The sequence below is a fragment of the Vanellus vanellus genome (genome assembly GCF_965231255.1).
Source record: "Vanellus vanellus genome assembly, chromosome: 1".
NCBI classification, from domain to species: domain Eukaryota; kingdom Metazoa; phylum Chordata; class Aves; order Charadriiformes; family Charadriidae; genus Vanellus; species Vanellus vanellus.
The window spans coordinates 96528897-96555672 of NC_138905.1; the positions used below are offsets into that span (position 1 = coordinate 96528897).

General features: G+C 39.6%; 1 protein-coding gene across 1 annotated transcript in view; it reads right to left on the minus strand.

Annotated features, from left to right (window-relative positions):
* Positions 1-1482: 1482 nt before the first annotated feature.
* Positions 1483-26776, minus strand: part of IMPG2 (interphotoreceptor matrix proteoglycan 2) — a gene marked incomplete at both ends in the record, with an annotated part of 63416 nt that continues 38122 nt past the window's right edge. Inside the window, 14 exons of the mRNA XM_082479035.1 lie at positions 1483-1566; positions 2451-2649; positions 2839-3027; positions 5142-5352; positions 6530-6749; positions 7614-9403; positions 9967-10291; positions 14114-14196; positions 14814-15058; positions 17056-17073; positions 18906-18964; positions 21876-22037; positions 24952-25043; positions 25511-25557. Of these exons, the coding sequence (XP_082335161.1) occupies positions 1483-1566; positions 2451-2649; positions 2839-3027; positions 5142-5352; positions 6530-6749; positions 7614-9403; positions 9967-10291; positions 14114-14196; positions 14814-15058; positions 17056-17073; positions 18906-18964; positions 21876-22037; positions 24952-25043; positions 25511-25557 (3724 nt within the window). The remainder of the gene's footprint in view (positions 1567-2450; positions 2650-2838; positions 3028-5141; positions 5353-6529; positions 6750-7613; positions 9404-9966; positions 10292-14113; positions 14197-14813; positions 15059-17055; positions 17074-18905; positions 18965-21875; positions 22038-24951; positions 25044-25510; positions 25558-26776) is intronic.

A 26776-nucleotide genomic window follows, 5' to 3' on the forward strand; every position in this document is an offset into this window, starting at 1 on the left:
ACAAAATGTACATCAGGCATCTGTACAAAAGCACAATTTTTCCGGTGAGGTTATGTTTGTGTTTAGAATGGGAATGCTTCAAAATAATGCTAACATCATTCTAGTACAATAGTTCTCCCCTACAAATCATTCATGTGCAAACGAAATATTTTTTCCCACTAGTGCTTTATACCTGTAAAATCACTACAGTAGCCTTCAGTGAGGGGATAAATGCCAAACGGGGATTTTAAATGTGCATTTTATTTTGGTTGTGCATGTATCTTCTCTTACTTGAGGAGATTTTTCGCCTTGGTATACAAACTTTCACCGTCTGTTTCAGAGTTAAAGAAAAATGAACTTTCATAACCTCTGCCACTTCTGATCACCTCTTAAAAATGTCACTTTACACAGAAAAGCCAGAAGTAATTGAGATAAACAGACATCTGTACGTTTTAGCCATTCATTTAGAAAACATCTGTATCCATCCATGCAATGTTAAGACTATGAGTAACTTTGCAGTTACATCTGAGCCCATTGCTATGGCAACAAGGTAGTCTTTATCTCCCACATGTGTTCTACTGATTTCTTTTTTTTCTTAAAGCAGCTTCCTGAAATGAAAAACAGAGAAGCAATGATTAAGTTAGTCTCTTTCAAACATTGGATTCAAGGCTTATATGAGGCAGATTTTACTACTTTCCAGCTGTGGAAAATTTAGATGCTGATCCTTTGCAAAATGAAAAAAATGAACAACTGACATGGAAAAATGTGAACTGCTGTTATTTTCAATTAAAAAAAAAAAAGTATAGCTGATGATCTTGGAACGCAATATTTTTGCTACTGCAGCTATTTTTAATAGGATCCCAAGGAATTTTACTACAGTATCTTTCAAACTAACACAGCGAGCTGTAACTTGCTCCTTACTACAGTGAGGATACAGTTCATAGGAATGTGTATGCTAATAATTAATTCCTTTATGACCTTTTTCGTGGTTAACGTTCATCAAAGCACACAGTTCAGCTTGGTTAATTGTTTGGAAATGTAAGCTTTCTATTGTGGTAGGTGCCCACTGTACCAGAGAGGATTGCAGTAGTGATCCATTGGTTTTTGGTTAGTTGCCAAGTCTCGAGAACTCAAGATAAACTGATGGGCTTTTAAAACTTCTATTTTATATAGAACACCAGGCAATAGCAACTACACTAGAAGAGATAAGAAGATTCTATCTGTGCTTTTAAGGACCTAAATAGATGTCAGTGCTTCTCTGACACCCATTGACTTTGGGATTCAGAGAAGCAATGCTTTTAACGTACTTTCTGGGGCTATCTACTTTTGACAATGATTACGTTAAGTACTTCAAAAGGGTTGAACCTCTTCAGAAATAATGTTGAAATCTTAACCTCTAGTGTCCCAGCAGTTCTAGAGCTTTCATATGAAAAATACAGTAATGTAGGAAAGGCCACATGAGAAAACATCAAAGGAATCGGTTATCCAGACAAAACATTTCACTCACATTTGATGCTGCCTAACAAACTCTGCAAACTGACGGTCTTTAGCGTAGAGCTCTATAATTCGAATTCTGTCCTGAATTTCCTAGAATACAAGGAACACAATTGTAAGTACATAACAGAAATTAGAATACCACTGACATAACTGGGTTTTGGAAAATAAAACTCCTATGCTTTGCTATTTCCAGGAGTAGAGCTTGAAATTGGGCACTCCAATACTAAAATTCTTCTTTATGTTATTTTTCTTTTTTTGAAGTGAAGCACTTCATTGGAGTCCAGCAGTACTTTACTTTTAAATCAAAACCAGGCTTTGGATAGAGTGTGGCATTTCAACAGGCTTTAACAAAACTATTTCTCTCTCATAGATACTTCGCCTACAAGCCCAGCTACAGGCCAGATTCACACCTCTTACTGTTGTGTAAGGATTTGTGGTTAGTTCCTGGATGTAAATCCCTTCCCTTTAGCCTTCTAGGGTAAGCCCTGGATACTTGTACACAGAAAGAAAGGAGAAGGATGTGGTCTAGTTTACAGATTACAGAAAGACCTAAACTTTAAAAAACAAACAAACAAACAAACAAAAAACCAACTGTAAAAAGGCCTGAAGGCTCCAGGTTTTCACTGTATAACTACTCTTACATAAGGTAGTTGGCATTAAAAGTTAAAGGCTGTGTCGAGCAATATAGCAAACCTCCCCAGCTCCCATGAAGTTACTCAAGCAGTCAGCTCCTTTACCGTGTGAAATTCGTTATAGGCCAGAACACACCCATTCCTTTCTCTATACCTAATAGCAAGCAGGGAAAGAAATCCTTTCTCTCCTCTCAAATAGTTGCAGCAGCCATAGTTGCAACTTGACTATCTAGACCAGAGACGCTGGGGAAAGATTGGGCTAACCTCTTGGGTTACAAGTGTGGAATAAGCTTATTGTTCACATGATCTTTTCCATGCCACTATGAAAACAAGGTCATTTACCTCCTTAGTAAGCTCACTGTTTTCATAAATGTGCCTGATCTCTTCACTGCTGTAGTCTGTGGATGTCTCTGCACTGGTAGAACTGTAGGACGTTAGCTGAGGGTATCTCCGGTAATAATGGCTGTAGCCAGTCGTATCACTTTCATACATGGGGTTGTATTTAACTGCATTCTCAATGGATGAGAGGCTGTCACCCTGCCTGGGGGAGCAATAAACAAACTGTGAGCTTCTCTGCAGCCTGGGAGGGCAGCAGATAGATTTAGGAAGCCTGGCATTTGGAGGCATGGAGGTACATCCTGTTGCTTGTCAGCTGTGTGATATAAGACTTACGACAGAATTATCCTTATTGTAGCAGATGTGTTTTAAAATAGTAGATAGCATCACTTACCCCTGTGAGTCCTCGGTGTCACTCTTTGTGTACTGGTCTCGAAGGGTCCTGGCCAAGAAGAAGATGACAGCAGATGCCACAAGAAGGAATCCTGCCACAGAAGCAATCGCAATACCCACAACCAGGGGCTCAGACACATATTCTTCACAGTGCTCCCCTCTGTACCACCAGTTCTCTCCCACACGACACCTACAACACAGAAACATGGGGAAATTAAACACCAGCAAAAGCTGGTTAATATAAATGTATTTAACTTCCTGTTATGACATGCCCTCAGTTAAGTCACCTCAATAAACACCTTTGCTTATTCAAGCACCAACTTTCTTTTATTGTTATTATCGTGAACAACCATTTTGGTACAGAATCATAGAACGGTTTGTGTTGGAGGGACCTTTAAAGTTCATCTCGTCCAACCCCCCTGCAATGACTAGGGACATCCTCAACTAAATCAAGTTGCCCAGAGCCCTGTCTAACCTGACCTGGAATGTTTGCAGCGATGGGGCATCTACCACCTCTCTAGGCAACCTGTTCCATCATAAAAAACTTCTTCCTTATATCTAGTCTCTTTTAGTTTAAAACTATTACCCCTTGTCCTACCGCAACAGGCCCTACTAAAAAGTTTGTCCCCTTCATTCTTATAAGCCCCCTTTAAGTACTGAAAGGCCACAGTAAGATCTCCCCTGAGCCTTCTCTTCTCCGGGCTGAACAACCCCCATGCATTTGTGATGGAAAAAGCCTTTTTTTTTTTTTTTTTTTTTGCAATTTAGAGTATCCTGTGATGTATTAAAACTGGAAGGTGTTTAGATGAAGTAAAAAGTTATGCCTTGACTGAACTTTGCACATGACATATCATACATCATACACTGTAAAGGCAGAGAGCAGTTATCTTAATCATCTTGTAATTTAAATGCAAGTGAAGGTGCGTTAAACAAGCAGAATGTTTATAGTCTAGTGAACTCCACCATGGGTAGTTAAATACATACATAAAATAAATGACTAAAAATAAGTGTGGGTTCAAGATTGTATCTTTGGAAGAGTTGCCCAAAACAGCATTCAGTGTATCTGCCTTCCTGTGGTTTTGAACATGAGAACTTTAATGTTAATATTAGCTTTAAATATACAAGTAAAAATAATAGATTTGCATTATGTGTGTTTTGGAGTTTTTGCTATAAAAACTCAAGGAAGTGTAAGGTATCATAACCACTCACAGCAACAAACCTTATTAATAAGAAACATCAGTGAATTAAGTCTCTAATAAATATCTGAAATAGTTTTTGAAAGAAGTAAGCAATACTTTAAATTTTTCAAAAAGTTCTTAAATATTGGCCGGAGCATGCTTGAGTTCAGATACTTACCTGCTTCTAATTAACACTATTATACAAATATGATAAAATTTGTACTATATCTGTGATAGTATCCATTTTCATAGCTTTCAAAACATTTTTATTTCTCCTGTTAACTGCTAGGACTCTAAGATTGACTTTAGAGATGTTCTAGGTAAGCTTTTTTAAAAAAAACACCTGAAGTAACATAGATAATTACTAATAGTCATATTTTTTGAATGTCTCCTACCTTTTGTTGGTAAGTATAATTTGTTTTTAAAAATAGACTGTTACATTGCTTGAAAAGGAAAAAATTAAGTGCAATGTCACAGGGAGCATCGATTTGTCTATATCTTGTACTAAGTCTTTTGCATTACCTGTAAAATACAGAGATCCTGTTCAAATGCATCTGTATAATTTTAAAAGCAAATATTTGAACCAGGGGGGCTGTGCCTGGATCTTTTTATGAGTCACACATGATTTTTCCCAAATGGCCAATGATTTACTTTTATGACTTTTTCTTAACCAAGAGCAGTATTTTTAATATATTTATGCTGTATGAATATGCCTTTCAGATATGAATTTTTGTGATGGAATTAACTCTCATATATTTTGTGACATTATTGAACACTGCTACTTGAGAAAACCTCTGGAGATAAATTCTGTTCCCAAAGGTCAATGAAGGTGATTTGAACAACTGAGTATGTTCCATTACTACTGTTTTTCCTAGTTCATTTTATTTCCTTATGTTTCTGTTCTATTAAAAAAATGTGTTACTATCTCCATTCCAATATATACATAGGAAAACAAATGTTAATATTGGGACCTCCACTCAGCAGCATAACATGAATGATTATCATCTCATTTGCTCCACATTATCTTATGGAAATTCGCACAAATCTTGTCAAATGCTACAACAGAGGAGACAATAAGGGGTATCCATACAGGAAGCACATACTTCAAAACAGGGGGATGACGTACCTACAGATGGCCCCTTGCCCGGGGCTTATGTCGCACTTCCCATCATTCAGGCAGAAGTTTGGTTGCAGATCACAAATGCTATTGCATGGCAGCCCGTCGATGCTTAGGTAGCCAGGATTGCAGACGCACTCAGCTTCCCCACTCCAGCGATTTACTAAGCATTCGGAGAACTCATTGCAGGCCTGGAACTTGCAGGGATCTGCTTGCTCACCTGAGAATACGCAAAGCAGAAAATATTAACAATAGAGGAGAACCTGAACTGAGGAAAAGCACTGGCTGTCTGCTGCCATTTTCTCTAATGGTCTCTTAGTTAAAATAATCAGCAAAAATCTTGGCATGCGTCTTTCCTGAGTTACAAGAAGTTCTGCTAAGGTGAATAAGTGCTAGGAAGTGTTCCTGTCTGCACAGTGCATGTCAGTGGTATGGCTAAGACCACCCAACAAGCCAATCGAAAAACCAAGTACAAAATGTTCTTTTTCTTACTGGAATGTGCAGTACCTCACATGTTCTTGTCTGCTGGAACTATATTTTGCAAATGAGTAAAACACAGCTGACTCCAGTATTTTTTTGTTATAGAAAATCTAGGCAGCCTATAGGGAAGGGCAAGGGGACTTCGGGCACTCAGCACCTACTGTGAGGTGATTTGCCTTTGTCTGCAAGGAACACAACCTTGTAGCATTTGAGGTATTTGTGTCAAGCTTAAGAGGGCTGGCATACAGTTAAATGATCAATATCAGATGATTTGTCATCCTAATTAGACCATCTTTATAAGAGACCTACCTCAGAAGAACAGCTACCATTTGCCAACAGGTCAGCATTGTTATTTTTCTCTAACCTTAAAACAGGAAACAGTTCTGAGTTGCTTCTATGGTAAACTACTGGCTAACTTGGACAGGGAAAAAACTCTCTCCCTGTATCAGAGGGGTGAACTAAGAAGGCCTGTCACATTTTAGTGCAACCAAGACCTTACCACAAGGATGATGCAGCAGCTGTTAGCTGTGCGGATGCCTATCTGGCAGCTAAACTGGCTAAAACCTGTGGGAACCATCACATGCACCACTGTTCTCCCTGTCCAGCCTTCCCTCTCACTCCCCAGTGAAAGCGCAGTTGGCATTACACAGAGTACTACCCGAGTCAGTTTTGTCCCCATATTTCTATATGGGCTCCATATAGTTTGCTCAGTCTGGGTCCCACTTAGATTTTCATCTCTTTAGTCCCTTAATAGATTGGTACTTGTTTCTTTGAACTTTGTGAAAGACTGTCTTTCTAAAGCCCAGTCTGTGAAAAGCAGTGGAGAGTGTCTGAGCCACTGAGATCCGTAGTAAGTTCTTAAAGCAGAAGTTGCTCTAAATCCTTTGCTCCAAACTGCAGTTCCCTGCCATCCTTACCTGATTCCACATCCAGGGAGTATTTATCGATGGCCAGGTTCATGGTGTGATACGCAGTGTTGCAGAAGTCTTCCAGGATCATGTACACAGCATTGGTGACGTTCCGAGGCACAGGTTTGGCAAATTTCATTCGACTGTTCACCACGATGCTGCCATTTCTGAAGTTCAGGATTTCCAGATTCTGGAAGCCCGTCAGGTTTGACTGAAGGTAGGGCACCAGCTGCAACACAGGAGATGTAACAGAAAAGCTGAATCTTTGAATCTTTTCTCAAGCCAGTTGGACTGTTATTGCATCAGACAGTGGGAGTCAGAATTATCCAAATCCCACAGCAAGGGCATTAAAACTTTACTCAATTGAGGCCCGTGCTGGCAGCCTGCCAGGAGCCCAAGTGCTTCAGGCAGTTCTTAAGAGTATCCCCATTTGCAGGCAGTTTCTGAAAATCTATGATTCAGAAATACAGTTCTCGGGACATACATAGTGCTCTCCCTTGACCTAAGCACGGGGCATACTCATCCTTTCACTGGGTATTTCCTTCAAGCATGTCCCCTTCCATCTCCCTCCTGTCCTCCCTTCATCTCCCACAACAAAATGTTCATTTCAGTCAGGAGAGGGGAATTTCCCAGTTAAAATTTGACATTTGTTGCTGTATAACTCCTGGGAGGCTTTGCTAGCCATCAGTCAGTTTAGGAACATCTTGGTTCTCTGAACAACCTCTTTCTTAGGATGGGTTGAATGTGTTGCAGAAAAGTTATGTCATCACAGCCCCAATTTATTTACTTCTCTCTCCCTACAGACTAAATGCAGAGCACTCTGGAAGCAAGTAAGGGGAGTGTCATAGTGACTTCAGCTACACTGCTACATTTATTGACACCAGCAGATCATCTGGCTCATAGCCCTAAAAAGTTACTCTTTAGAGAGAATACTGACTGAATAAAACCCTAAAACAACACCCCACCCATTTCCAGAGAGAATCTTCCTGTGGAGGGACACAAATACTATCTGTTAACACCAGTCTTGAGAGGTTCTCTGCTGACTATTTTTGTCTATCTGGTAACGGACATTTAGCATAGAAGTGATTCTTACCAGTTCCAAGAATCGCTGCTCCAATGCTTTGTATTCAGGGGAGTTTTTATTAAACAGGTCCTCTGAAAACATCATGTTGGTGACCCGAAGACTGAAAAAAACGACTAGAGCTCGTGACGGGATAGGAGTGCTATTGCGATTTTCATGTGTGGCCCAAGCCACACTGGCCATCTCTGTGGACTGGACACGAGTTGTTAGCTCCACGTGACTTTCAGTCATGCTTCTATCCTCCTCAGTCAGCTCAGGAGAAAAGTGGACAGTGCTCACACGATCCAGGTCCACTGAAACACCCAGGACTGTTGTTGTTTCATCTCCCAGCTTTGTTGAGGTAGCAACAGACGATGATGCCATGGATCCCACAGGAGAGAGATGGGACAGATGCTCAACAGTGCTCGTTGTTACGCTCACTGTTACATAAGAGCTCATAGTGCTGAAGATCATGGAAACATCTGTGCCATGGTCTGTACCACCCTGCACAGCAAAGCCCTCTAGAACATAGGTCTCATCTGTTACAGAAGGAACTGCAGTTGAAACTTGAGTGGCAGTTGGCGTTGCTGATGATTGCACTGTCTGATCTAATGAGTTTTCTAGTGCTCTGTCAGTAGGCCAAACATCAGCTGGCTTCTTCACTGCTGATCCAGTAGTGTCTTGGCCTGCCAATGATGAATCTAGGATTTGCTGCTCTTCTGTGGAAGCATCAGGGTTCACCATGGAAGCATCGGGGTTCACCGTGGAAGCATCTGCAGTTAGAATAGTTTCTGAAGAGCTTGTGTCTAAGGGGCCTATTGTAGCAGCTTCAGTTACATCTGACTGCCCCACTGTGAATAGTTCTACTACCGTTGTCCTGTCTTCATTTTGGTGTTCAACTGCTTCAGAAATGATGTTCTGACCTACACTGGACTCTTCAGGTTGCTCCATACTGGTGGTCTCTGTAGATGTAAGGAGATTGTCTTCCACAGGCAGATCTGTATTGTGTGGTGAGGCAGGGGCCTCTCCAGTTGGCATGTCTACAAAGGAATGGTCCACTGAAGGCTCCAAAACCAAGGATGGTTTAACAAAAGAAGAATCATACATGCCTGATGTTTCTGCCTGTGTAGATGGTTCCACAGATGATGGCTGTAACATAGTCTGTAACAGAGGTACCTGCTGAGTTGTAGTCTCTGGAAACACAAATATTTCAGACTCATCAGGGAAATCTTCTTTTGTATTGGCCATACCTTCGTTCTCATCTTTGGAGGGATCGTCACCTAATTTATTCCTAGAGTTAAGAATATAGTCTAAGATCATGCCTTCAGGAATATCCTCAGTTCTGATTAGCAAAGACTCATTGTCATCTTCAAGCCAGCTATCAGGACCAGGGTAGAATACTGGTTCCAGTGTTGCTTCTTCCCAAGGCCAAATACTTGATTCCATTTCTTTTCCCGAACCATCAAAAGCTGAACCAGACCCATCACCATATATAATTCTATCTCCAAGATATACATCAGTTTCATCTTCCATAGGGTGTACTTCTAAGGGAAAAGGAATTTCTTCCACAGGGTCATGCAATACAGAGTCTGCATTGTTACTGTCTGCACTGTTATCACCTGCAGGACTACCCTGAGTTTCTTCTTCTTTCTTAGTAGATACTGTTTCTTTAATATCAGTCTCTGTGACTGAGGAAGAGGCCACTGTTGGTGCAGAAAGCAGAGGAACTGCATAATCATCTGTAGGTAGAGGTTCTTCAGGCACGAGGTGAGGAGGACTTGAAGGCAAAAGAAGATCTTCAGATAGTCCAGTATTTTCAAACACTAAAAATAAATTTCCAATTATTTGTTGTTGATGATAAAAAAATGTAAAACTCTGTTCATTTTATTGTCTGTAGAACTGTATTCAGCATGTTTCCCGTGATATATCCTGGCCTTTATATGCCGAAGTCAGAAGGACCCCTGTTGACCCCTCCCACTTTTCATTCAGATATTCTATGGGCCAAGTCAAGACTGCAGAGAAAGCAATAAAGCACAAACTGTGTAGCACTGTGTCCTTAGGCTAGTCAGTCTACTTCAGATAGCAGTTATCTCTGAATGGCATCACCCAAACATGCTCTATACGAAAATACTTCTGTGCGATTCAACAAGTATCCTGTGTGTAGCATTTCCTGAAGGGGTAAACAGGCATTACTAGCTGTTACAAACATTTTACCTTAGCACGTTGTTCTTGGATACATGCACACAGGAGAGGTAAAAACTATCACGGAAAGATATCCAATTTTTTAGACCTTTCTGAAAAGTCAGTTTGGTGAACTATACCTTTGGTGAGTATCAGGAAGCACTTGGCATCCAAATTTAAGCTTCATTCAATGGCATTAACTTACCATCTAAAGAATTGGGGGCTGAAAGCCATTCCAGAGAATCCACAGAATCACGGCCAGACACTGGGGCAGTGACTAAATGAGGAGTCCGATTCCCATCCTCTAAATTCAGCCCATCAGGCAAAGAAGTGATGTCAGCCTCTGAGGAGAGCGGAGCTTCAGGTGCCAAACTGGCCTCTGAGTCCAGATTTTCTGGTCTTGGCCGGATTTCATTGTCATTGGACTGTTCACTACCTGAAGTGGAATCTGGTTTGGTGAAATCAAAGGGCAAGGTATTGCTGACAGTTGATTCATCTGCTGAAGGCCGTTCAGCTAAAAAGGTGCCGTCCTGGAACACAAACACACTATTAATATTTCCACTATTACGGGGGAAGCATTGGCTGTCCGTGTTGGGCTGAACACGCAAAGGGTGTCAGCAGCAGCCAACAGCAAAATCTGGTACTCCTGCCTCTGTGAGAAAATAATGCAGAGCACCAGGAGAGGCCAAACGGGGAGGACCAGCAAATATATACTCTTTGCTAATCATGTGCAATGTACAAGTAAAATGCATAACCTTGTTGATGTACATTTCCTGTGCAGTAAAAAGGGAAAGAAGCCATTCAGATTGTCTGGAGCGCAGCTTCAGTTACGGTATTAAGAGATTTACCATCTATACCCACCCCATCTCCTTTCCTTTTCTTTACTGAAAAAATGGATCTGACCATTTGAAATTAAATCAAAGATAAATGTGCACAGTACTGGCTGCCTTCCTAAAGCATGAAGAAGTCTTAGCAGCTATTATTCATCAGCTACATAATCAATACAGTAATTATAATATGCTAGTTACTATGATACGTAAAACAGTTTAGAAACTGAACTTGATTGTATACGTGCCCTTTGCTCATTTATTGCTATCTTTTAGTACGTGGGTATGAGAACCCAGGAAGGAAGCAAAGACCATAATGTCAAGAAGAGCGTTTAGAACCTGGAATAACTTTAGTCTTGAAGCCGAGATGCCTCTGCAGAAAAATATCTATCAGTGGTAGTGATGAACAACACAGAGCATGCACAATCTGCAAGCCCCAATTTGCGAATTGTTTGAAATGTAACAAAAGAATTTGTTTTTAAATCTCCAATTTGCACACCATTTACTTACCACTCCACACCCCAATCATTATTTGGTTTACAGTTAGAATACTTAGCACATTTCATCTTTGCATATTAATCTACTACCATGGTGTCTCATGAGGTAACTATATTGGGAAAAACCAATGAAGACATGAAGTTATTTGGTCAAGGCTACAAAAGCAAGCTGACTGCCTCAAACTCAGGAATTAGTGCTTCACCTGAACACTTGCCCACACAGCAGTGCTGTGCAATAGTCTGAGATGGACAAAAAAAACCTTTGGGATATGGAAAACTGCCAAATAATTTCAAGGAGCAGCAATTCACTAAGAACTAACCAATTGCTGATGATGACTAGTAAAGTTAAGTGGGCAGTGGACACAGGTTTCTGTAATACGTATTACGGTTCAAAACCATTTTAACCATTTCTGTAGCTCACTGTTCCTCTCTAATCTCCTTCTTTTACCTTACCAGCATGAATAACGGGAATAGTCCAAACCCTTTTCATTTTGAAATTTTACTGCTGGTTGAAACGTGGGTAAATTAAATTTTCAACTGCATTCAAACTGCATTTGAATGCTTTGGAAACGAGCCAGTTAGGGTATTTTTATTAAATTATTTGTCCACCTGTATTGATCACATTTTTATAGCCAGTTGTTATGCCACCACAATCTCCTCACATTTTTTTTAATTTATATGGCAATAATCAGTCGAAAAGTGTATATACCATTTAGACATGTGCTTCAGCAATTATCTTTTTTGGCAAAAGTGACCACTATAAATAAAGCTGTGAAAAAGTTACTGTGCAAGGTTAGAAACAAATTACACATATAAATTCCATAAAGAATGAATAAGGACTACCAGCATTAGCTTCTCAATACTTTTTTTTTTTTTTTTGTATGTGAGCATTTAGTTGCCAGGGATTGCACTTCATCATTTATTTGAATGTGGATAGATGTTCCTATGACAACTAACATTATTCAAAGATTCTTGTTACAGTGCAATATATTATATTAACAAGTTTAATATCATGTTGGCAAGTTCTGGTTTTCACTAATGTCTTTTGAAAGGCTTACAAATATGACAGATGACTGCAAACACAGAACCCCCTCCCTGATTTTCCATTTTCTGCTGCCAGAAAGGCATTGTATTCAGCAAGCCAAAGCATTCTACCTGTTACAACTCAACAGAAATAACGAGAAAATACAGATTTCAGAAACTAGACTTGATTTCTTCTTCACTTTTTAAGAGAGCTGTAAAACTCAAAGAAATGATTTAATGATTAGTTGGTACCATCTGCTAGCAATCATACGGTGAAGTCATGGTAGTCCCACATTATGTCATGAGTGTGTATGATAATACAAATCCAACTTAAATCAGCTAAGAAAAGTAATAGTAAAATTCTTTTTCATAGGTAACAGTTCTACTTAACAGTATCTACTTGAACCATAAAGGTTTGACATCTGTGGACGTAATTCACTAATCATTTCAGCCTTGTTTACTGTTTAACCATGTTTATGATTTTCTTAAATTTATCTGAAATTAATTCCCAAATTATCTGTGTATTGCAGATTGTACACAGCTGGTTTTTTGATATACATAATATCTTTTACATAATTAGAATTTTTGACTGAAGACATAGATGACATTATTACTCATAGTCCATGATTAGAAAAATGTACCTTCCAGAATTTTTTCTTTTACATACTATTTCCCAAAACTGGTTTAATTATTTAATTATTTAATTATTTAATTATTATTGCAAAGTTACCTCTACTCTGAAATCTTTTTGCCTGTACATCTGTCAGAGTATCCACAGACAGAATGTAAAGATGGCAGAATTCTTTGTCTTACTAAAATAAATGTCTGCAACACTTTAATCTAGTTAGATAGCTCTAGTAAAGAGGAAGCCCTTTCCTGAAAGTGAACTTAAATTCATGTTAATCCACACCATGCTTAAGCCATTTATAGCAAATTCATATGAATTTGCATTTTAAACACCAATGATTAATTTTTAAAACTCGGGGAAAACTGGCATAAAACTAAGGATATTATACCTGTGACCATTCTAGCAAGAATATTTGGGTTCTGTGAAGTCACTGAGAATTTTGACTCAATAAAGATTTCTGAAATTAAATGTGTCTGTGTTCACAACACTCTCTCATAATGAACTTAGTGAAAAGCTACCATTAAGCATAGGTGGATCTGGATTTTGTGTCATGAACTGAGCTCATTTCTTCTTGGAAGGCACTTCTGTGTTACACAACAGAAACCTACTGGATAAATCCTTAAGCCCAGACAATGCTCTACCATTCAGAAATTCTAGCTGTCGGCAGAACTAATTAACTCGATCTCAGCGTCACTGGCACCTAACTTGGTATCTCTGCTTAAAGCCCCATTGCATTCTAGAGACACGGTCAGTGATACTAAGACTCCTGTCCAATGAGGAACGTCAGTCTATGTTCCAGGTTGGTCCAGAGGTAATCAGGTGAGATAATTTTGATTTCAAGAGGGAAAAAAAAGAAACCAGTAGCTATTATTTTTCTGTGTTTCCTTCGCTGGCAATAAGGGGATGGACATAACTTTAAAACTGAACTGAGAACTTTCAGTAATACAGTAACAAAGGAAGCATATGAAACTTATCCTTTTATCTCTTCTAGCAGCCAGCTTTACTGCTTATTTCTATTTCTCACTTTCCAAAGAAAGGTAGTATTGTGGGAAGAATCATGTCTTTAGAGCAATTTACAGCCTTAACATTATGAAAAGTCAGAGAAAGGAAGCCTAAGAAAGACCTGGCTGAACAGCCAGGAACGCAGTACTGCCACGTAATAGAAGATGATCACAGCAAACTGTTGTGCAACAGATATCAAATTATCAGATGAGAGATTTCACCAGAGGTTTTACTCCAACATACGGTGTGCCTTCATTACTATTTATTCTGCATGACCAACAAGATAAAGAAGGTCTGGGTGCTGGCAGTAATTCCGCCTTGCAGAGTTAAGTTGTTCAAATATGTCCAAAGGCCGCTGCTCAGAACCATACTCACATCAAACTCTGGGTGCTCCAGCACAACTGGATGCTCAGTAATCCAGGATGGGTCTTCTGGTGTAGGGTGTAGTATTTCTTTCACTGTGGGAATATCAATACTTGGGATATAAAGGCTGCAGTAACAGTGTGAGGAAGCTGTTTTGGAAGACTGAGTGAAACACCCTCCCTCATCATTTACAGATTTGTGAGTAAAATCTTTTCAAAAAGTTTGCCAGATTTGATTTTGAAATGCCCCCAGATCATTTACAGGAAGTGCAGAGGAAAGATGAGAACAGAGAGGGGGACAGCACTCCTCCAACACCTCTAGCAGGATTGTTGAATATTCAACAATAAACCAGCTATTTCCTTTGTGCTGCTCAAGGCCAACACAGAGCTACTAAGATGAAGGTCATCTTGGTGCAACATGCATGATGTGAACCACATTTCCCCTTCTATTCCTGTTAACTGTTGAAATATTAATGAAATTGCATATCACAAACCTTGGTGTAAAAGAAAAAAGAGGCTAACCTTAATGACTGGGATACTGCTGCTAATGACTTGAACTGGTTAAGATCAGGGCAAAACAAGCTACAACAAAGTTGTTCTTATTGTTTCTTTTTAATTATTCAGAGGGCAGCTGAATAATTCACTCATCTCTGAGATTTCTTTTATAAAACTTTAGATGTGTGCCCCACCAATGCCTCATAATTAATACCCACCATTAGTAAGCTGGAGAGTGTTAGGGTCTAAAGACAAGGAAGTGTTTTCAAGCAAGGCGTTTTTCTGGAGGATTTCAGCAATATAATCTCGGAAATCACTGATGGTGTACACAACTGTTGGATTATCCTCTATGCCCATAAAGGAGTTGTCCTCCACCTTGTTGGAGTGAAGGTTAATCAGGTCCCAGGTGGCATTGCTGATGGCTTTTCCATCAAACGTAACAGCATAGTGAACTTCCACCCCACTTCAGTCGTACAAAGAGAAAGAGAACACAGATGAGAGATGCAAGGTTGTCCAACATCTAGCAAGCAATATAATATCTTTTTTCCCAAGGACGTGTGCCAATACCCTTTTTTTAATATAAAAATACACTGCTTTAAAGGCTTCTAAATAAAAACAATATAATTCGTTTCACACTTATGTCTGCTTGCCTGTGCTTTCCACCACTGCAAAGTTCTCAAGGTCAAGGCTACCAGAACCTGACATCTGGTCTGGTCCCAGCCCTGTATTTCTAGTAGTGAATGGTAGACAGACCACAAGCAGACCAAAACGGTGGCTTTCTGCCAGCACTAGTAATGGACCTACCAACATGCAGTGGTGGGAGTGATGATTTTAAGATCATGCCAATAATGGGAATGGCTCTGAGGTATGAAAAGAGCCTGGAAAGACAGGCAGTAGTAGCAATATACAAGAGCTAGAAAGAGCCCTGATCACTGTCACTGTGCAGTGTCAGTCTGCTTGAAATAATGTCTTTAATAGCAATAAATGGTATTTAATACAGCTTATGATTGGGAATATTTTTCTAGACTTATTGATCAGTTATTCTTTTAAAATGTTTCGTATCTGTATGCAGCTTGGCTTTCCTCATATTAACTCTCCTCCATTTTTCTTCATTTTCTTTTTCTGGACGTCCTTTCCCACATGACAGCCTAGGTAGCAATCAGATTTACCATACATTGGGCAAAAGCACAAGGGAGCTTAAGAAAATATTTTATATTTTGGCTGTACACAGGGCACAGCAAGAAGATGAAGTAATCTATGAAGTGTTAGAAAAATGTGCTCCAAAGACAGGTTTTCCTCATTGCACAGAGCTGGACTAGATTGCTAAAGTAATGGCTCTGTTCAGAGAAGTCTCTCAAGCCCCAGCGCCAGATAGAACACCAACAGAATCAGCAAACACACTGACTAAAACCAGGAGCCTGCTGGAGTTTTGCTGCTGGCTCTGTCATTGAAATGAGCCCACCACGGGCACTGTCAGCAGAGGAAATAAAGGGGACAGCAGTAGTGAACAGGCACAGCAAAGACAGAATACAGCATCCTCCTCAAAAGTAACCTTTAGATTTAATACAACTGTGCTGTCAGTTGCAGTTAATAATTCCTAACTAGTAACTCTAACACCATCATCTGTCTGGAAAGGGGTAAAACATCTGGTACTTGGAACAAAACCTTTGTGTATCTTAGCCTGCGGAAGCGCAGAGTAGCAGAGGAGGGATTTAAGTCACTATTGTTGGTGGAGAGATTTGTGTTTTCTAACCTTTCTTCTAAAATGAAAATGCTCATTCTCTGTAAAACTGTGGAAACTGGTTAGACCTTTGCTAAGAAATACACAAAAGAAAAGAATACAGCTATTAAGTTAAAGGCAGGTCATTTTCTGTCTTGTAAAATTCTTAAAATAATACCAAAGGAGGAAAATTTTGGATGCTTAACCTGCATACATCAAACAAAAAACAAGTCCAGACTGATCCCATCTTCTGCTAAGGAATGTTTGTAAAACTACTGCTAAAATGTGCAGCACCTGTAGCCTTGAAGTAGCTAAGCCACCTGCCTTTGCTGGAAAATATGCTTTTCTTACCTACTTTAATTACCATAATAATAATCATCCAGTATCTATCCAAGACTTTGCTGCAAAGTATAAAGACCTTGAGTCATTGTTAAGCAATTTTGTTTTCTTCACAAAAGAGACTCCTATACACAAGTTAGCCCAGTAGCTGACTTGTGTTTAGGAAGATTTTCCCCAAGTAGTTTTTTATGATTAGGACTTAAATAAGCAAATTAGGTTTACCTGTAATCAAAACAGAGCAGTTACTCACAGTTTCTGGTAGAACCCCCTCACGTAATATTTATGCTGGATAACTATCTCACTCTGGAGCCAAAACTACAAATCCCCAAAACAGTGCCCTCCAGCTAAACGTGTTTTTTCCACCTGTATTCTGACAATATATATTAAAAAGTTGTCTTTACCCGTCCTCCTCAGGAGAGCTGAATAAGAAACAAAAGAAAAAAAAACAGCAAACCCTGTTAAACCAATGTTATAGTTTCTTTTAAGTCTTCTAACAAATTTGCTTTGGTATTCTACAGGGCACACAATTTTGAAAAAGCATACAGCAAAATGGTTATAAATTGCATAGTTATTCTGCTACAGAACAAACTGTTTAGCTTTTACTGAAGTGAGATATTTCCTATTGATCACAAGGAATCCGTAGAGCAGAGCCATCTCATCTTACTGCAAATAATGCAGTTAAATTGCTGTCAGTACCAAGAAAATCAAGGCTCACTAATTCTACTTAAAGGTTTCGTTTACAAACACGTTTTTGTGTGAAGCACAGCAGAGCACAGAACTCTGGTATCCCACCAGAAATATCAACCTTTTATTCGTGTTCTGAAATGCACCAAGAGCTTGCAGATGTATTAGACTGCAAATACTGAGATGGAGGGGTTTGCTACCTCCCAGGCAGAGCCTCGGCAGGGTTCCCCATGTCATCATCCCTCTTTGCTGTCGTTCTAGCCATGAGTGAAAGTAGGAACTGAAAAGTCAAACCTGCCTCCTGGCTCCTGCAATGGCTGAAGACAGTGTCATTCTGTTTCCCTTGCTCACGCAGGGATAACTACTAAGTATCTATGAATTCATCTATTAGGTCCGATAATTATTCTGCTATGGCAGGCCATGACAAAGTGGAGTTTGTCGGCCCATTTGGGCAATTGGCACTGGGAACATTCCTGCCATGCTGTTTTAAACATTTCATGATTTAATTTCTACACCATCCTTTTTTGGTACTTCTCACAACATTGTTGGAACAGCCTCGTCCCTCTATATGTGACAACTGCAAGGAAATGAGACATGACGGGGACAACCAGTTTACATGCAATAATGAAGTATGTGGGGAGTAAGATGGAAATAGAATGCAGTCTAGGGTTCCAACCATAAAATCCTTCTCACTATAGCTGTTTTGTCACTGGCATGTATTCTTGCTAGAATGTATAGGCTGAAATATTCTAAGAAATATACCTTACAAAGCCTCATAGAAAACACAATTTAGATTGGCTCTTGAACAGCCTTACTAGATTCTGAAAGTTATATCCAGTCCATTCAAGAAGAATCATAATTTGTGAGCCATGTACCCCAAAACTCGAACATCAGATGTTTAACACATAATACAGGATCTCCTTTTTTCCCAAATTAACTTAAAATGTCACTCTGGAGCACAAATTGATTTGAGGAAATTAGTCTTTAAAAAAATATTTGTAAGAATAAAAAGAGTTAAAACATTGCAAAACATTTATCAAACTATTCACTGACCTTTGCTTTGACCAAAAGGAGAAGGACCTTTACATATCTCAAACACCAACCTTCAGAGTCATTCCAAACTAACATTAAGAATTTGGGAAAAAAATTTAAATACGCCACATTTTTCCAAAAAAGTTTCTGTGTTCTTGCTCGTTTAATATTAGGACATGTCAACAGTATTGACGAAGTATCAGATACTAATTTTAAATTAGAAAAGACATTTTAATTTTAGGACAGAATCTTGAATAAGAATGCCTTGTCTTAAAATCAAGGCAAGAATATCATGTGAGATTCTCTGGTGGATGTCAGGAGCAAAAAAGAGAAGATTACATTTATGTACAGTTCTGTATTTCTTTTTCAATCTCTGTATATGGAGGTACCAAATATTAAAGCACTTTTCCTCTGGTTAATACATCCTAGGAACTCCCATGTACATGCCCAACACTCTTCCAAGAGTGGTGCCAGCATATCACACCATCATACATGATCAGTTTCAATTGCCATGTATGCGTCAGTATCTTTTTACCTGTAATCCAGGACACGGATGTTTTTGTATCCAGGCAGTCCTTCAAATACACTTTCCATCTATTTGGAGGAGAAACCAAAAAATTAACACAGATTTCCTTCACCCTACTCATTTAGTGAAAAATCAGGAAGTACTTTCAACATTTTCTAAAAAAGTATCTGAGCTGTTATATCAAATAGGAGGAAAATGGTTGAATATTCTCTCTCTTTATGGGAAAAGAGTTTTGGTGACGTTATTTCATTATTTGAGAAGGAAAAGAAAAAGTATGAAGAACAAAATGCAGCATTCTCCGAGAACTATATAGAAACTTTCAAAGGGGGCAAATTCAAACAGACTCTGCAGAGATCTGTACTGCCCATAGCAGACTACATTCTTTCCCTTATTTATGCAGCACAAACCGGTCTCTGCCTAAAAGGTTTCCATTACCTCCCAAACCTCTTTGGATTAAAAAGAATTCAGGAAAATGCTTTGGACCTTAGCAATTTAAACAAGAGGAGCAGCGGCCGCTGTAGGAACCGGGACCTCTCAGACTCCAAGGAGGCACTAACGCATTACATTACAGTGCAAAACACAGCTCATCTCCTCTGCTGTAAACAAAGGGCTCAGGAGTGATTGGCAATGCCACTCAAAAAAAGATGACTGGAGGCAGCAAAATGGCAGCACATCCAGGCCTAATTCAATAGTCAACTGTATTACACAGAACAAAATCACGACACAGAACATTGCAGGTTCACGCTGGTTTGAGGTTGTTTTTTTTCCTCCCAAAGGATCCTTGCCAGTTGCGGATTATTTTTTCTTCCCCTCCCCAATCTCCCTATTTTTAAACTGTCTCTGGTGAGACTTAAACAATCGAAGTGCTGCCGACTTTCTTTTTTTTCAAGACCTTCTTTATCCAAGCACAGAGAAAAACCAGGCAAGGGATCAAAGGAGTGGAACATCCATGTGCCAGGTGGACTCTGTCCCATCTGACATTTCTTCCACACACACACACTATGGCATGGCTACTTGGCCACACAACTAGGAAAATTAAGATGTCTAGCCTACGCTAGCAACTTGTGACAGTTGTGGTGATGCTTTTTGGCTGCAGTGAAGAGTACATCTCTTTCCCATCTGGCCCAGGATCTGGCACAGGGTTAGCCCCAGTAAAAGGGATTCAGAGAACCCCAACTAAATGGGACTCAGAAGGAAGCAAAGCTAGAGAAAAGGTAAGATAAGCAGCCTGATGTGTTGCTGTATGGCATCTTAGATGCCTCTCCCAAGAGAAAGGAAAGACGAACTCTCTGCCCCAAGAAAATTACGGTAATACCGTCATTATAAACAAAATGAAAAAAATTAATGGAAACAATATGAAAAGTTAGGAGACAGCAGTATGATCGTATTTTAAATGTGCATTTGTATATTGGTGGCCTGGTAACTTTGTAGCATAAAAATTGAAACATTAAATTTTAATTGAAATGAAATTAGCTTCAAATCAAGTTTTAATAAAACATGCCTATATGTGTATATGCACATATTTATATGTATATGCACATATATATTTTTTCTTTGGAGTAGGTGCCTAGCAGTCTAAACCATGGTTCATTCCCACTGACTCCAATGGGATTTAAGCGTGTGTTTAAGAACTCTTCTGAGACTGAAGGGCTTTAAAATGGGCTCACATGCACTGCCGATCCTGGGCATAAACGAGGAGCAAGAACTGTCTTGGCAGCCTAGATTTCACAGAGTATTTCACTGCAGTGCACGACAATTCATTCAAAATATTGCTCCTGAGCAGAAATAAGGAACAAGTTCTGCCATTTGTGACTTCTTCCGATTTCTCCACCTATCACCTACTCTGTATAGATAGATTCTCTAGACTGATGTCAGAGTTTCTGCTACAGTCCAAAATCTGGACATGGCATAATTGTTCAGATATCCCAAATCCCATTTCAGTGTTCAGCTCTGTAGGAGACCCAGAGCATACCCACATCAGCAGATGCTGATGGACTTGCATGCCTTCTGCCTGCACTCCATGTTAATGCTGGGTTGTACGCGAATTACTCAAGCCACCTTCCAGCACTGCCTCAGCACAAGTTGATGACTCTGAACTACAGCCGATTCGTGTCCTGTCATTTGAGAGTGCAGGCAGGCTGGTTTGCTGGGACCCTCATATTATCTTTTTCACTCCCCAGTTTCAAACCAACTACGTTATGGAAGAATTCAAACTGGATCATGAAATTAGAAAGAAAAAAAACTGAAAAAAAAATCGAGGCAGACAGATGTTGAATATATCTTTAAAATTTAAGATTTTCAAGTCCTAAAATGTTAAGAACTAATGAATTTGCATCAAGAGGTAAACAAGAATCTTGCTGCTTCTCTGTGAGTTTAAAAGTTCTTCTGCAGTAACACTGACAGGGAGAGGAAAAGAAAAATTCTGAAAGAATGGTAAGACCAAAATTAGCCCTGGTATAAATAGGTCTTTAAAAGGGCTAAAAAAAGTGGAAATGTTTTTTATTTATTAATAACATCTGGCTTTGTTTCTTTTGCTAACATAAGGCAAAGTAAATTAATGAAACCAGAAAAGGAAGGGCGTCGAGAAAGAGAGAAGTCCCTCAGAAAGGTCCCATTTACAGTATGTCACTGTTCAGGGGTTCAGCATAATTTTCTGATCCTTCCAAAAGCATAATTTTATCTCTTTTGCTTGCAAAAATGGTAGCTGGCTATTTCATGAGAAACACAAAAAGAAAACTAGAGTAATTGGTCTTTGGCAACTGGTATGCTACACACAATGTATGAAACTTTGCTGCTTCAAAAAGGGCAGCATGTCAGACAAAACAGAGTATTCTCATTGTAGGTGCATATTTTCCAGCCTGCCTCAGGCAACAGAAGCCCTACGCTGATTCTGCATGGCCCATGAGGAAGAGGTGCTACATGCTACTATTGCTTTGCAGAGCCAGCAAAAAGAAAAAGAAAGTCAGGAAAGGTAATCACCTGAGAAATGAATTGTTCAGAGAGCAGTTGACGCTTCACAGCAGCTGGGTCTGTCAGCTCATCACTGTATTTTTCACCAACAATCAAAATGCTGAACTCAATCATCTGCTCATTTACAGGTCTCGCTAGCTTCTCATCTTCCTTCTTTATCTCATTATTGATCTGAAAGGGAAGGAAGAGGGGAGAAAACAAGAGGTGATTTAATGCTTTTTTTTATTTGTTTTGCCCTTTGATTTTTTTCCAAGAAATAAATCCTTGATACTCAGCAGAGACCAGATTCCTACCTATACTGGATTGACTCCATGTAAAAAGCATCCCTAGGTATGTATATGTACATATGGTCTGCCATCTGTCAACAGCACACTACATTCGTAAGCTTGGGTCCAAACATCTATCTTATGTGGGCCAGAAGCTTCTTCAGCTGCTTCAAACCTGGAGGTTTCCCTGGCTCATGATGGGGAAGAAAACCTCAGCCCATTCCATAAATGCCACATGGACAGGAACACCTCAGGGCACTATGATGGGCCACACTGATGGTCATGGGTATACTTAACGACATGTGAAAACTGCAGTCCAAGTCACAGCATGCTGACTTGAGCATCAGCATACCTGTTTGCCTTGCACTATAATGGGGTGCTCACGAAGCCTCAGGGACAGACATGGCAACTAATGAGGCAATCAACTAAGCAAGAACATTTTTTGAGAATTCTTGTATTGCAGATAATTCTATTTTCCATTTGCACACCTTTACTCTAGTGTGAGGCCATCCAGTTGGCCTCAGCTACAAACAGAAATCCAGTTGCGTGGGACTTTAATGAGGCAATTTAAAGCGCAACTATGGATACAACAACAGCTCACTTGAGCCCAGCCAGCAACAGCCTGATTTACCCAAAATTTACTCATTAATCACAAGACTCCTATTTACTATTCCACCTGGAAGACAAGTTACCTTTGCCAAGTTCTACATTCAGAACAACACCTTGTGTTGTTCAGCCTCAGTAAGTGAAGGATCCCCCCAAGATATACGATGGACATTGGGAGATCTGCAGGGACCTCTGCTGAGCTAAACTGGTGGGCTTCAACCGGTAGGGGTCTGCAGTTCCCCAAGGAGCCCCGCAGCAGTGGCTGTGCAATGCATCAGGGAAGCGTGTACCTATCATGGCTGCCACAGGCAGCAGTGAATTCCAAGTTTTAATCTAATTTGAATGACTGAGCAACACAGGAAGAACACTTTCTGCTTAGTTCCCTTGTATCTTACAACCAGCGTACTATATTCCTTGTGGTATACTGAAAGACATGAGAAAAAACAGATCTTGCTTCATGGTTTTGTTCTAAAACAAAAAACTGAGATTTGTGGGGGAGGGAAGGGACGGCTGACTGTCTTTGGCTATTTACATGCAGTTGTTGCTTTTCCCCCATCAAAAAGGAAAAAAGAGAGCCAACAAAACAGACCTTTTCAGCAAAACTGCAGCCTGTGTTATATATGGTGCAGGAAATGGAAAAACCTTTCTCCAGAAAGTTTAGCTGCCATCAGCGAGCAACTTATACATTGTTGAGGGACCTTCTAAAAATTTTTACTTAAATTCCCTTCCCCCCGCCTATCCCTTTTTTACTAGGTAACTTTGTTAAGGACCATAATGGCTGGTACACTACTTAAAGCTAGTTAGCATTTGAGAAATACATAATTAGCAGGGATATATGTGCTGCTTTTATATGGCTATTTGCAACGCGATGTAGTTTCAATCATTTATCGGTACCCCAAAGCCAAAAGTACAGTCAACACATGAATGCAGAAGATGAGCATTGCTCACTCTTGGTCTTGTAATCTGCAATGCATTTTGGCTGCACGGCACAACGATGAGGCGTGATGTAACTGTATAGAGTGAAAACGCTGTAGCAGCAGCAATCTAATTCTGGTTTCATTCTGATTTACTGAGCGGTCCTATTCTCTGCTTAGACAGAAATACTTCAGGCAGTTCTGTTTCAAAAAAGAATAATGGCTGTGCATAGGACCAAACCACAAGTACATAATATAAAATCAGACCCTGGACTTGAGTCAGCAGCTGTCTGCCTGTTTCATCCTCAGTATTTATTCTTGGAAGCACAATATCAGAGCTCCACAGTCAGCCTTGAAAGCTCTGGAAGAAAGTACAGTTTGGCCCAGCTTTGTTTCATGGCCATACTAGGTTAGAGAACAGTGCACAGTTAAACCCAGTACCATAAATCAGCTTCTACTTATATGCTGCATGTGCAACTTTGTAAGCTTCTCAGTAAATCCACTGAGAGTATCACATTTATAAGAAAACAAGCGCCAGCTGATTCATACCACTGGTTTGCAAAATTTTCTTCAGTCATGTAGGCCCACGAATACTGCAGTTGGAATCTAGAGTCTGGGCTTAAATTTTGATCCAGGGGAGCTGTTTCCTGGAAGCAAATACTTCCCTGGGACCTATGTGGTGGTCAGCACTTCTGAAAGCCAGCTCACTTTTACAGAGACATTTTAAAAGTACTTGATGTAGGCTTCCCCGTGTCGAGAGCTTTGTTTCAATGTCAAGATATCGACTGTAAGATGATAAACGAACATTTATCTATGTCAGCAGAGGAAAAAGAGCAGAGAATCAGAAGGAATCGTCAAGGCTATTCAGACCACCTCTCGGCTGTCCTACACAACTGTACCACATGGATCCTCGAAACACTGCTACAGCAATTTAAGGTGTATAGTCTTTCCATAGGAGCAATAATGCTCCACACTCTTGGAGCTTTCAAAAGCCCAAGGCATTCCTTGTCTAAGCTTATGTCACTAGCAAAATCCTCACCTGATAGCTCAACTGATCCGTTCTCTCTCACTGCAGGGGAAGCAGCATTGCAAAGCCTCTGCAAATGAAAAAATACCTACCTAGGAAATTATTTTAAAACTTGAAAAAAAAACAACTTGCCTTGTTTTTATGAAATCTTAATTTGTGTTAACACACTATGCTAATGACACCTTTAAGTACTAGGAAATGCAAATGACCACAAACAACATTATTTAGGAAAGGCAACAGAATGCTGAACCAAATGCAAAAAACACACTCACAGTAGTGTCTGCATCTTCAATCTCATGGATGGTATCACCCACAGAACTCTCGATGGAGATCACATGAGGGGGGGGAACATTGGCAGCTGCATCTGAGTTTGAAAGAGAGCAGTATTATTTTGTTTAGGGGTTTTTTTCCATACCCACGTACATGTAGATAAACACAGCGGCAGCTCAGCAAGCATAAACCAACAGTAAAATTTGATTCCTATTCCCATCATCATGACAGAAACAACACAGGAAACACCTGAAGAGCCTGAGGAAAAGTATCAAATGCACTAATCAGAACAAAATGTTAACGTCTGTCTAAGCAGATGTATTTTGGGGAACATGAAATTAAGTGCAGGGAAAAAGTAAACAGAACTAATTTCTCAAGTAGGATTTTCATGATTCATACAATAACAAAATAATGTCAGCATATAACATGATCTCCAGAGGACAAACAGCACTATTTGAGATGCAAAAATTCACAGCTCTTTCTCAAATCCAAACACCATCAAATTTCTCAATTTTCTAGTAATTCAGAATCAGCCTTGATAGAAGTTAGATGAAAACTAACCTCTCAACGTGGTAACATCAGCATCCGAAGCTGGAGTTGGAGTCCCACTACTGCTAAGTAAAAATAAAATCAGAAATTGAAGTTGGACATGGCGAGATAGATTTATTAGGTTTTGATTTATCAGTTTTTGATTTGTGTTGTCACACCAAAAAGCATGTTTGCAGAAGAAATTTGTCGTGGTACTGCTTTGCTGGTAACTTCATAAAAACAAGGTTCTGCAATATTTCAGTTATCTTTTGCAATTCAGGTGTCAGGTCACTTGCATCACACAATCCATCATGTGCCTCTCCAGGCTGCTAACCTCCTTATATTCCAACTGACTTGGAGTCCCCCCCAAAAATACATTTTGCCTTCTAGCAGTTCTGTAAAGGAAGCAAATGCAAAGACCAGAGATAAAACACAAAGATAACCTGTAATATTCTATAAAACGATTAGTTTTTAAAATACTCTCCAATGCACTAACACATCATAACTATACTGAAATCACTGCAAGAAGATGGGTTCTTCTTATTGTGACTTTTACCCTGCTTATTTGGAAATATTCAAAAGGCACCAGTTTCCAAACCCAATTATTGCATTCACACACACACACACACAAAATCACTCTAGGCCAAATGTGAAAAAGAAAAACATTTCAGATTAAGACTGTCAACCTGAAGAAAAGCTAACAGCTTTGACATGGCTCTTACAGTAAAGCCAAGCTCCCTGGGGCCAATTCTGTAAGCCCCGAGCAACTGCCAAGTTACCAAGACTGGGAGACACACTCTGACAGAAACAAGCCTTTCCTGAATGAAGTAAAAATGATTTTTCAGGTTTGTTATATTTTTATTATACACAGCCCAATCCATAAGATCGGAAATTTGAGTGCTGGAGAGAAACTGAACTTCAGAAAATCATTGAAGTTCATTGCATTGAAATATTTCCATCACTTCTCATGGAACTGTTTTTCATTGGTGGTCATAACTTGTGCCATAAAATAAGCATTGCAGCAAGGACCCTTCAGTGTAATATATGCAAGCACTGATACTATGTGAGCCATGGTTCCCAGCCTTGCCAGGTTTGATTTTTGATTCACATATTAGATTACTGGTCTTGCAGTCTGTCCTTAAGCAAAACTCCAGTCAAAGCTGATGGATATTTTGCCTCAATCTCTGTATCACTCCAAAAAACAAAGGCTTCCAGCACCAGACAGACAACCGGATCCAAAGTTACATACTAAACATACTGGGGCACAAGCATGTGATCAAACATGTGATAGTTTCTCTG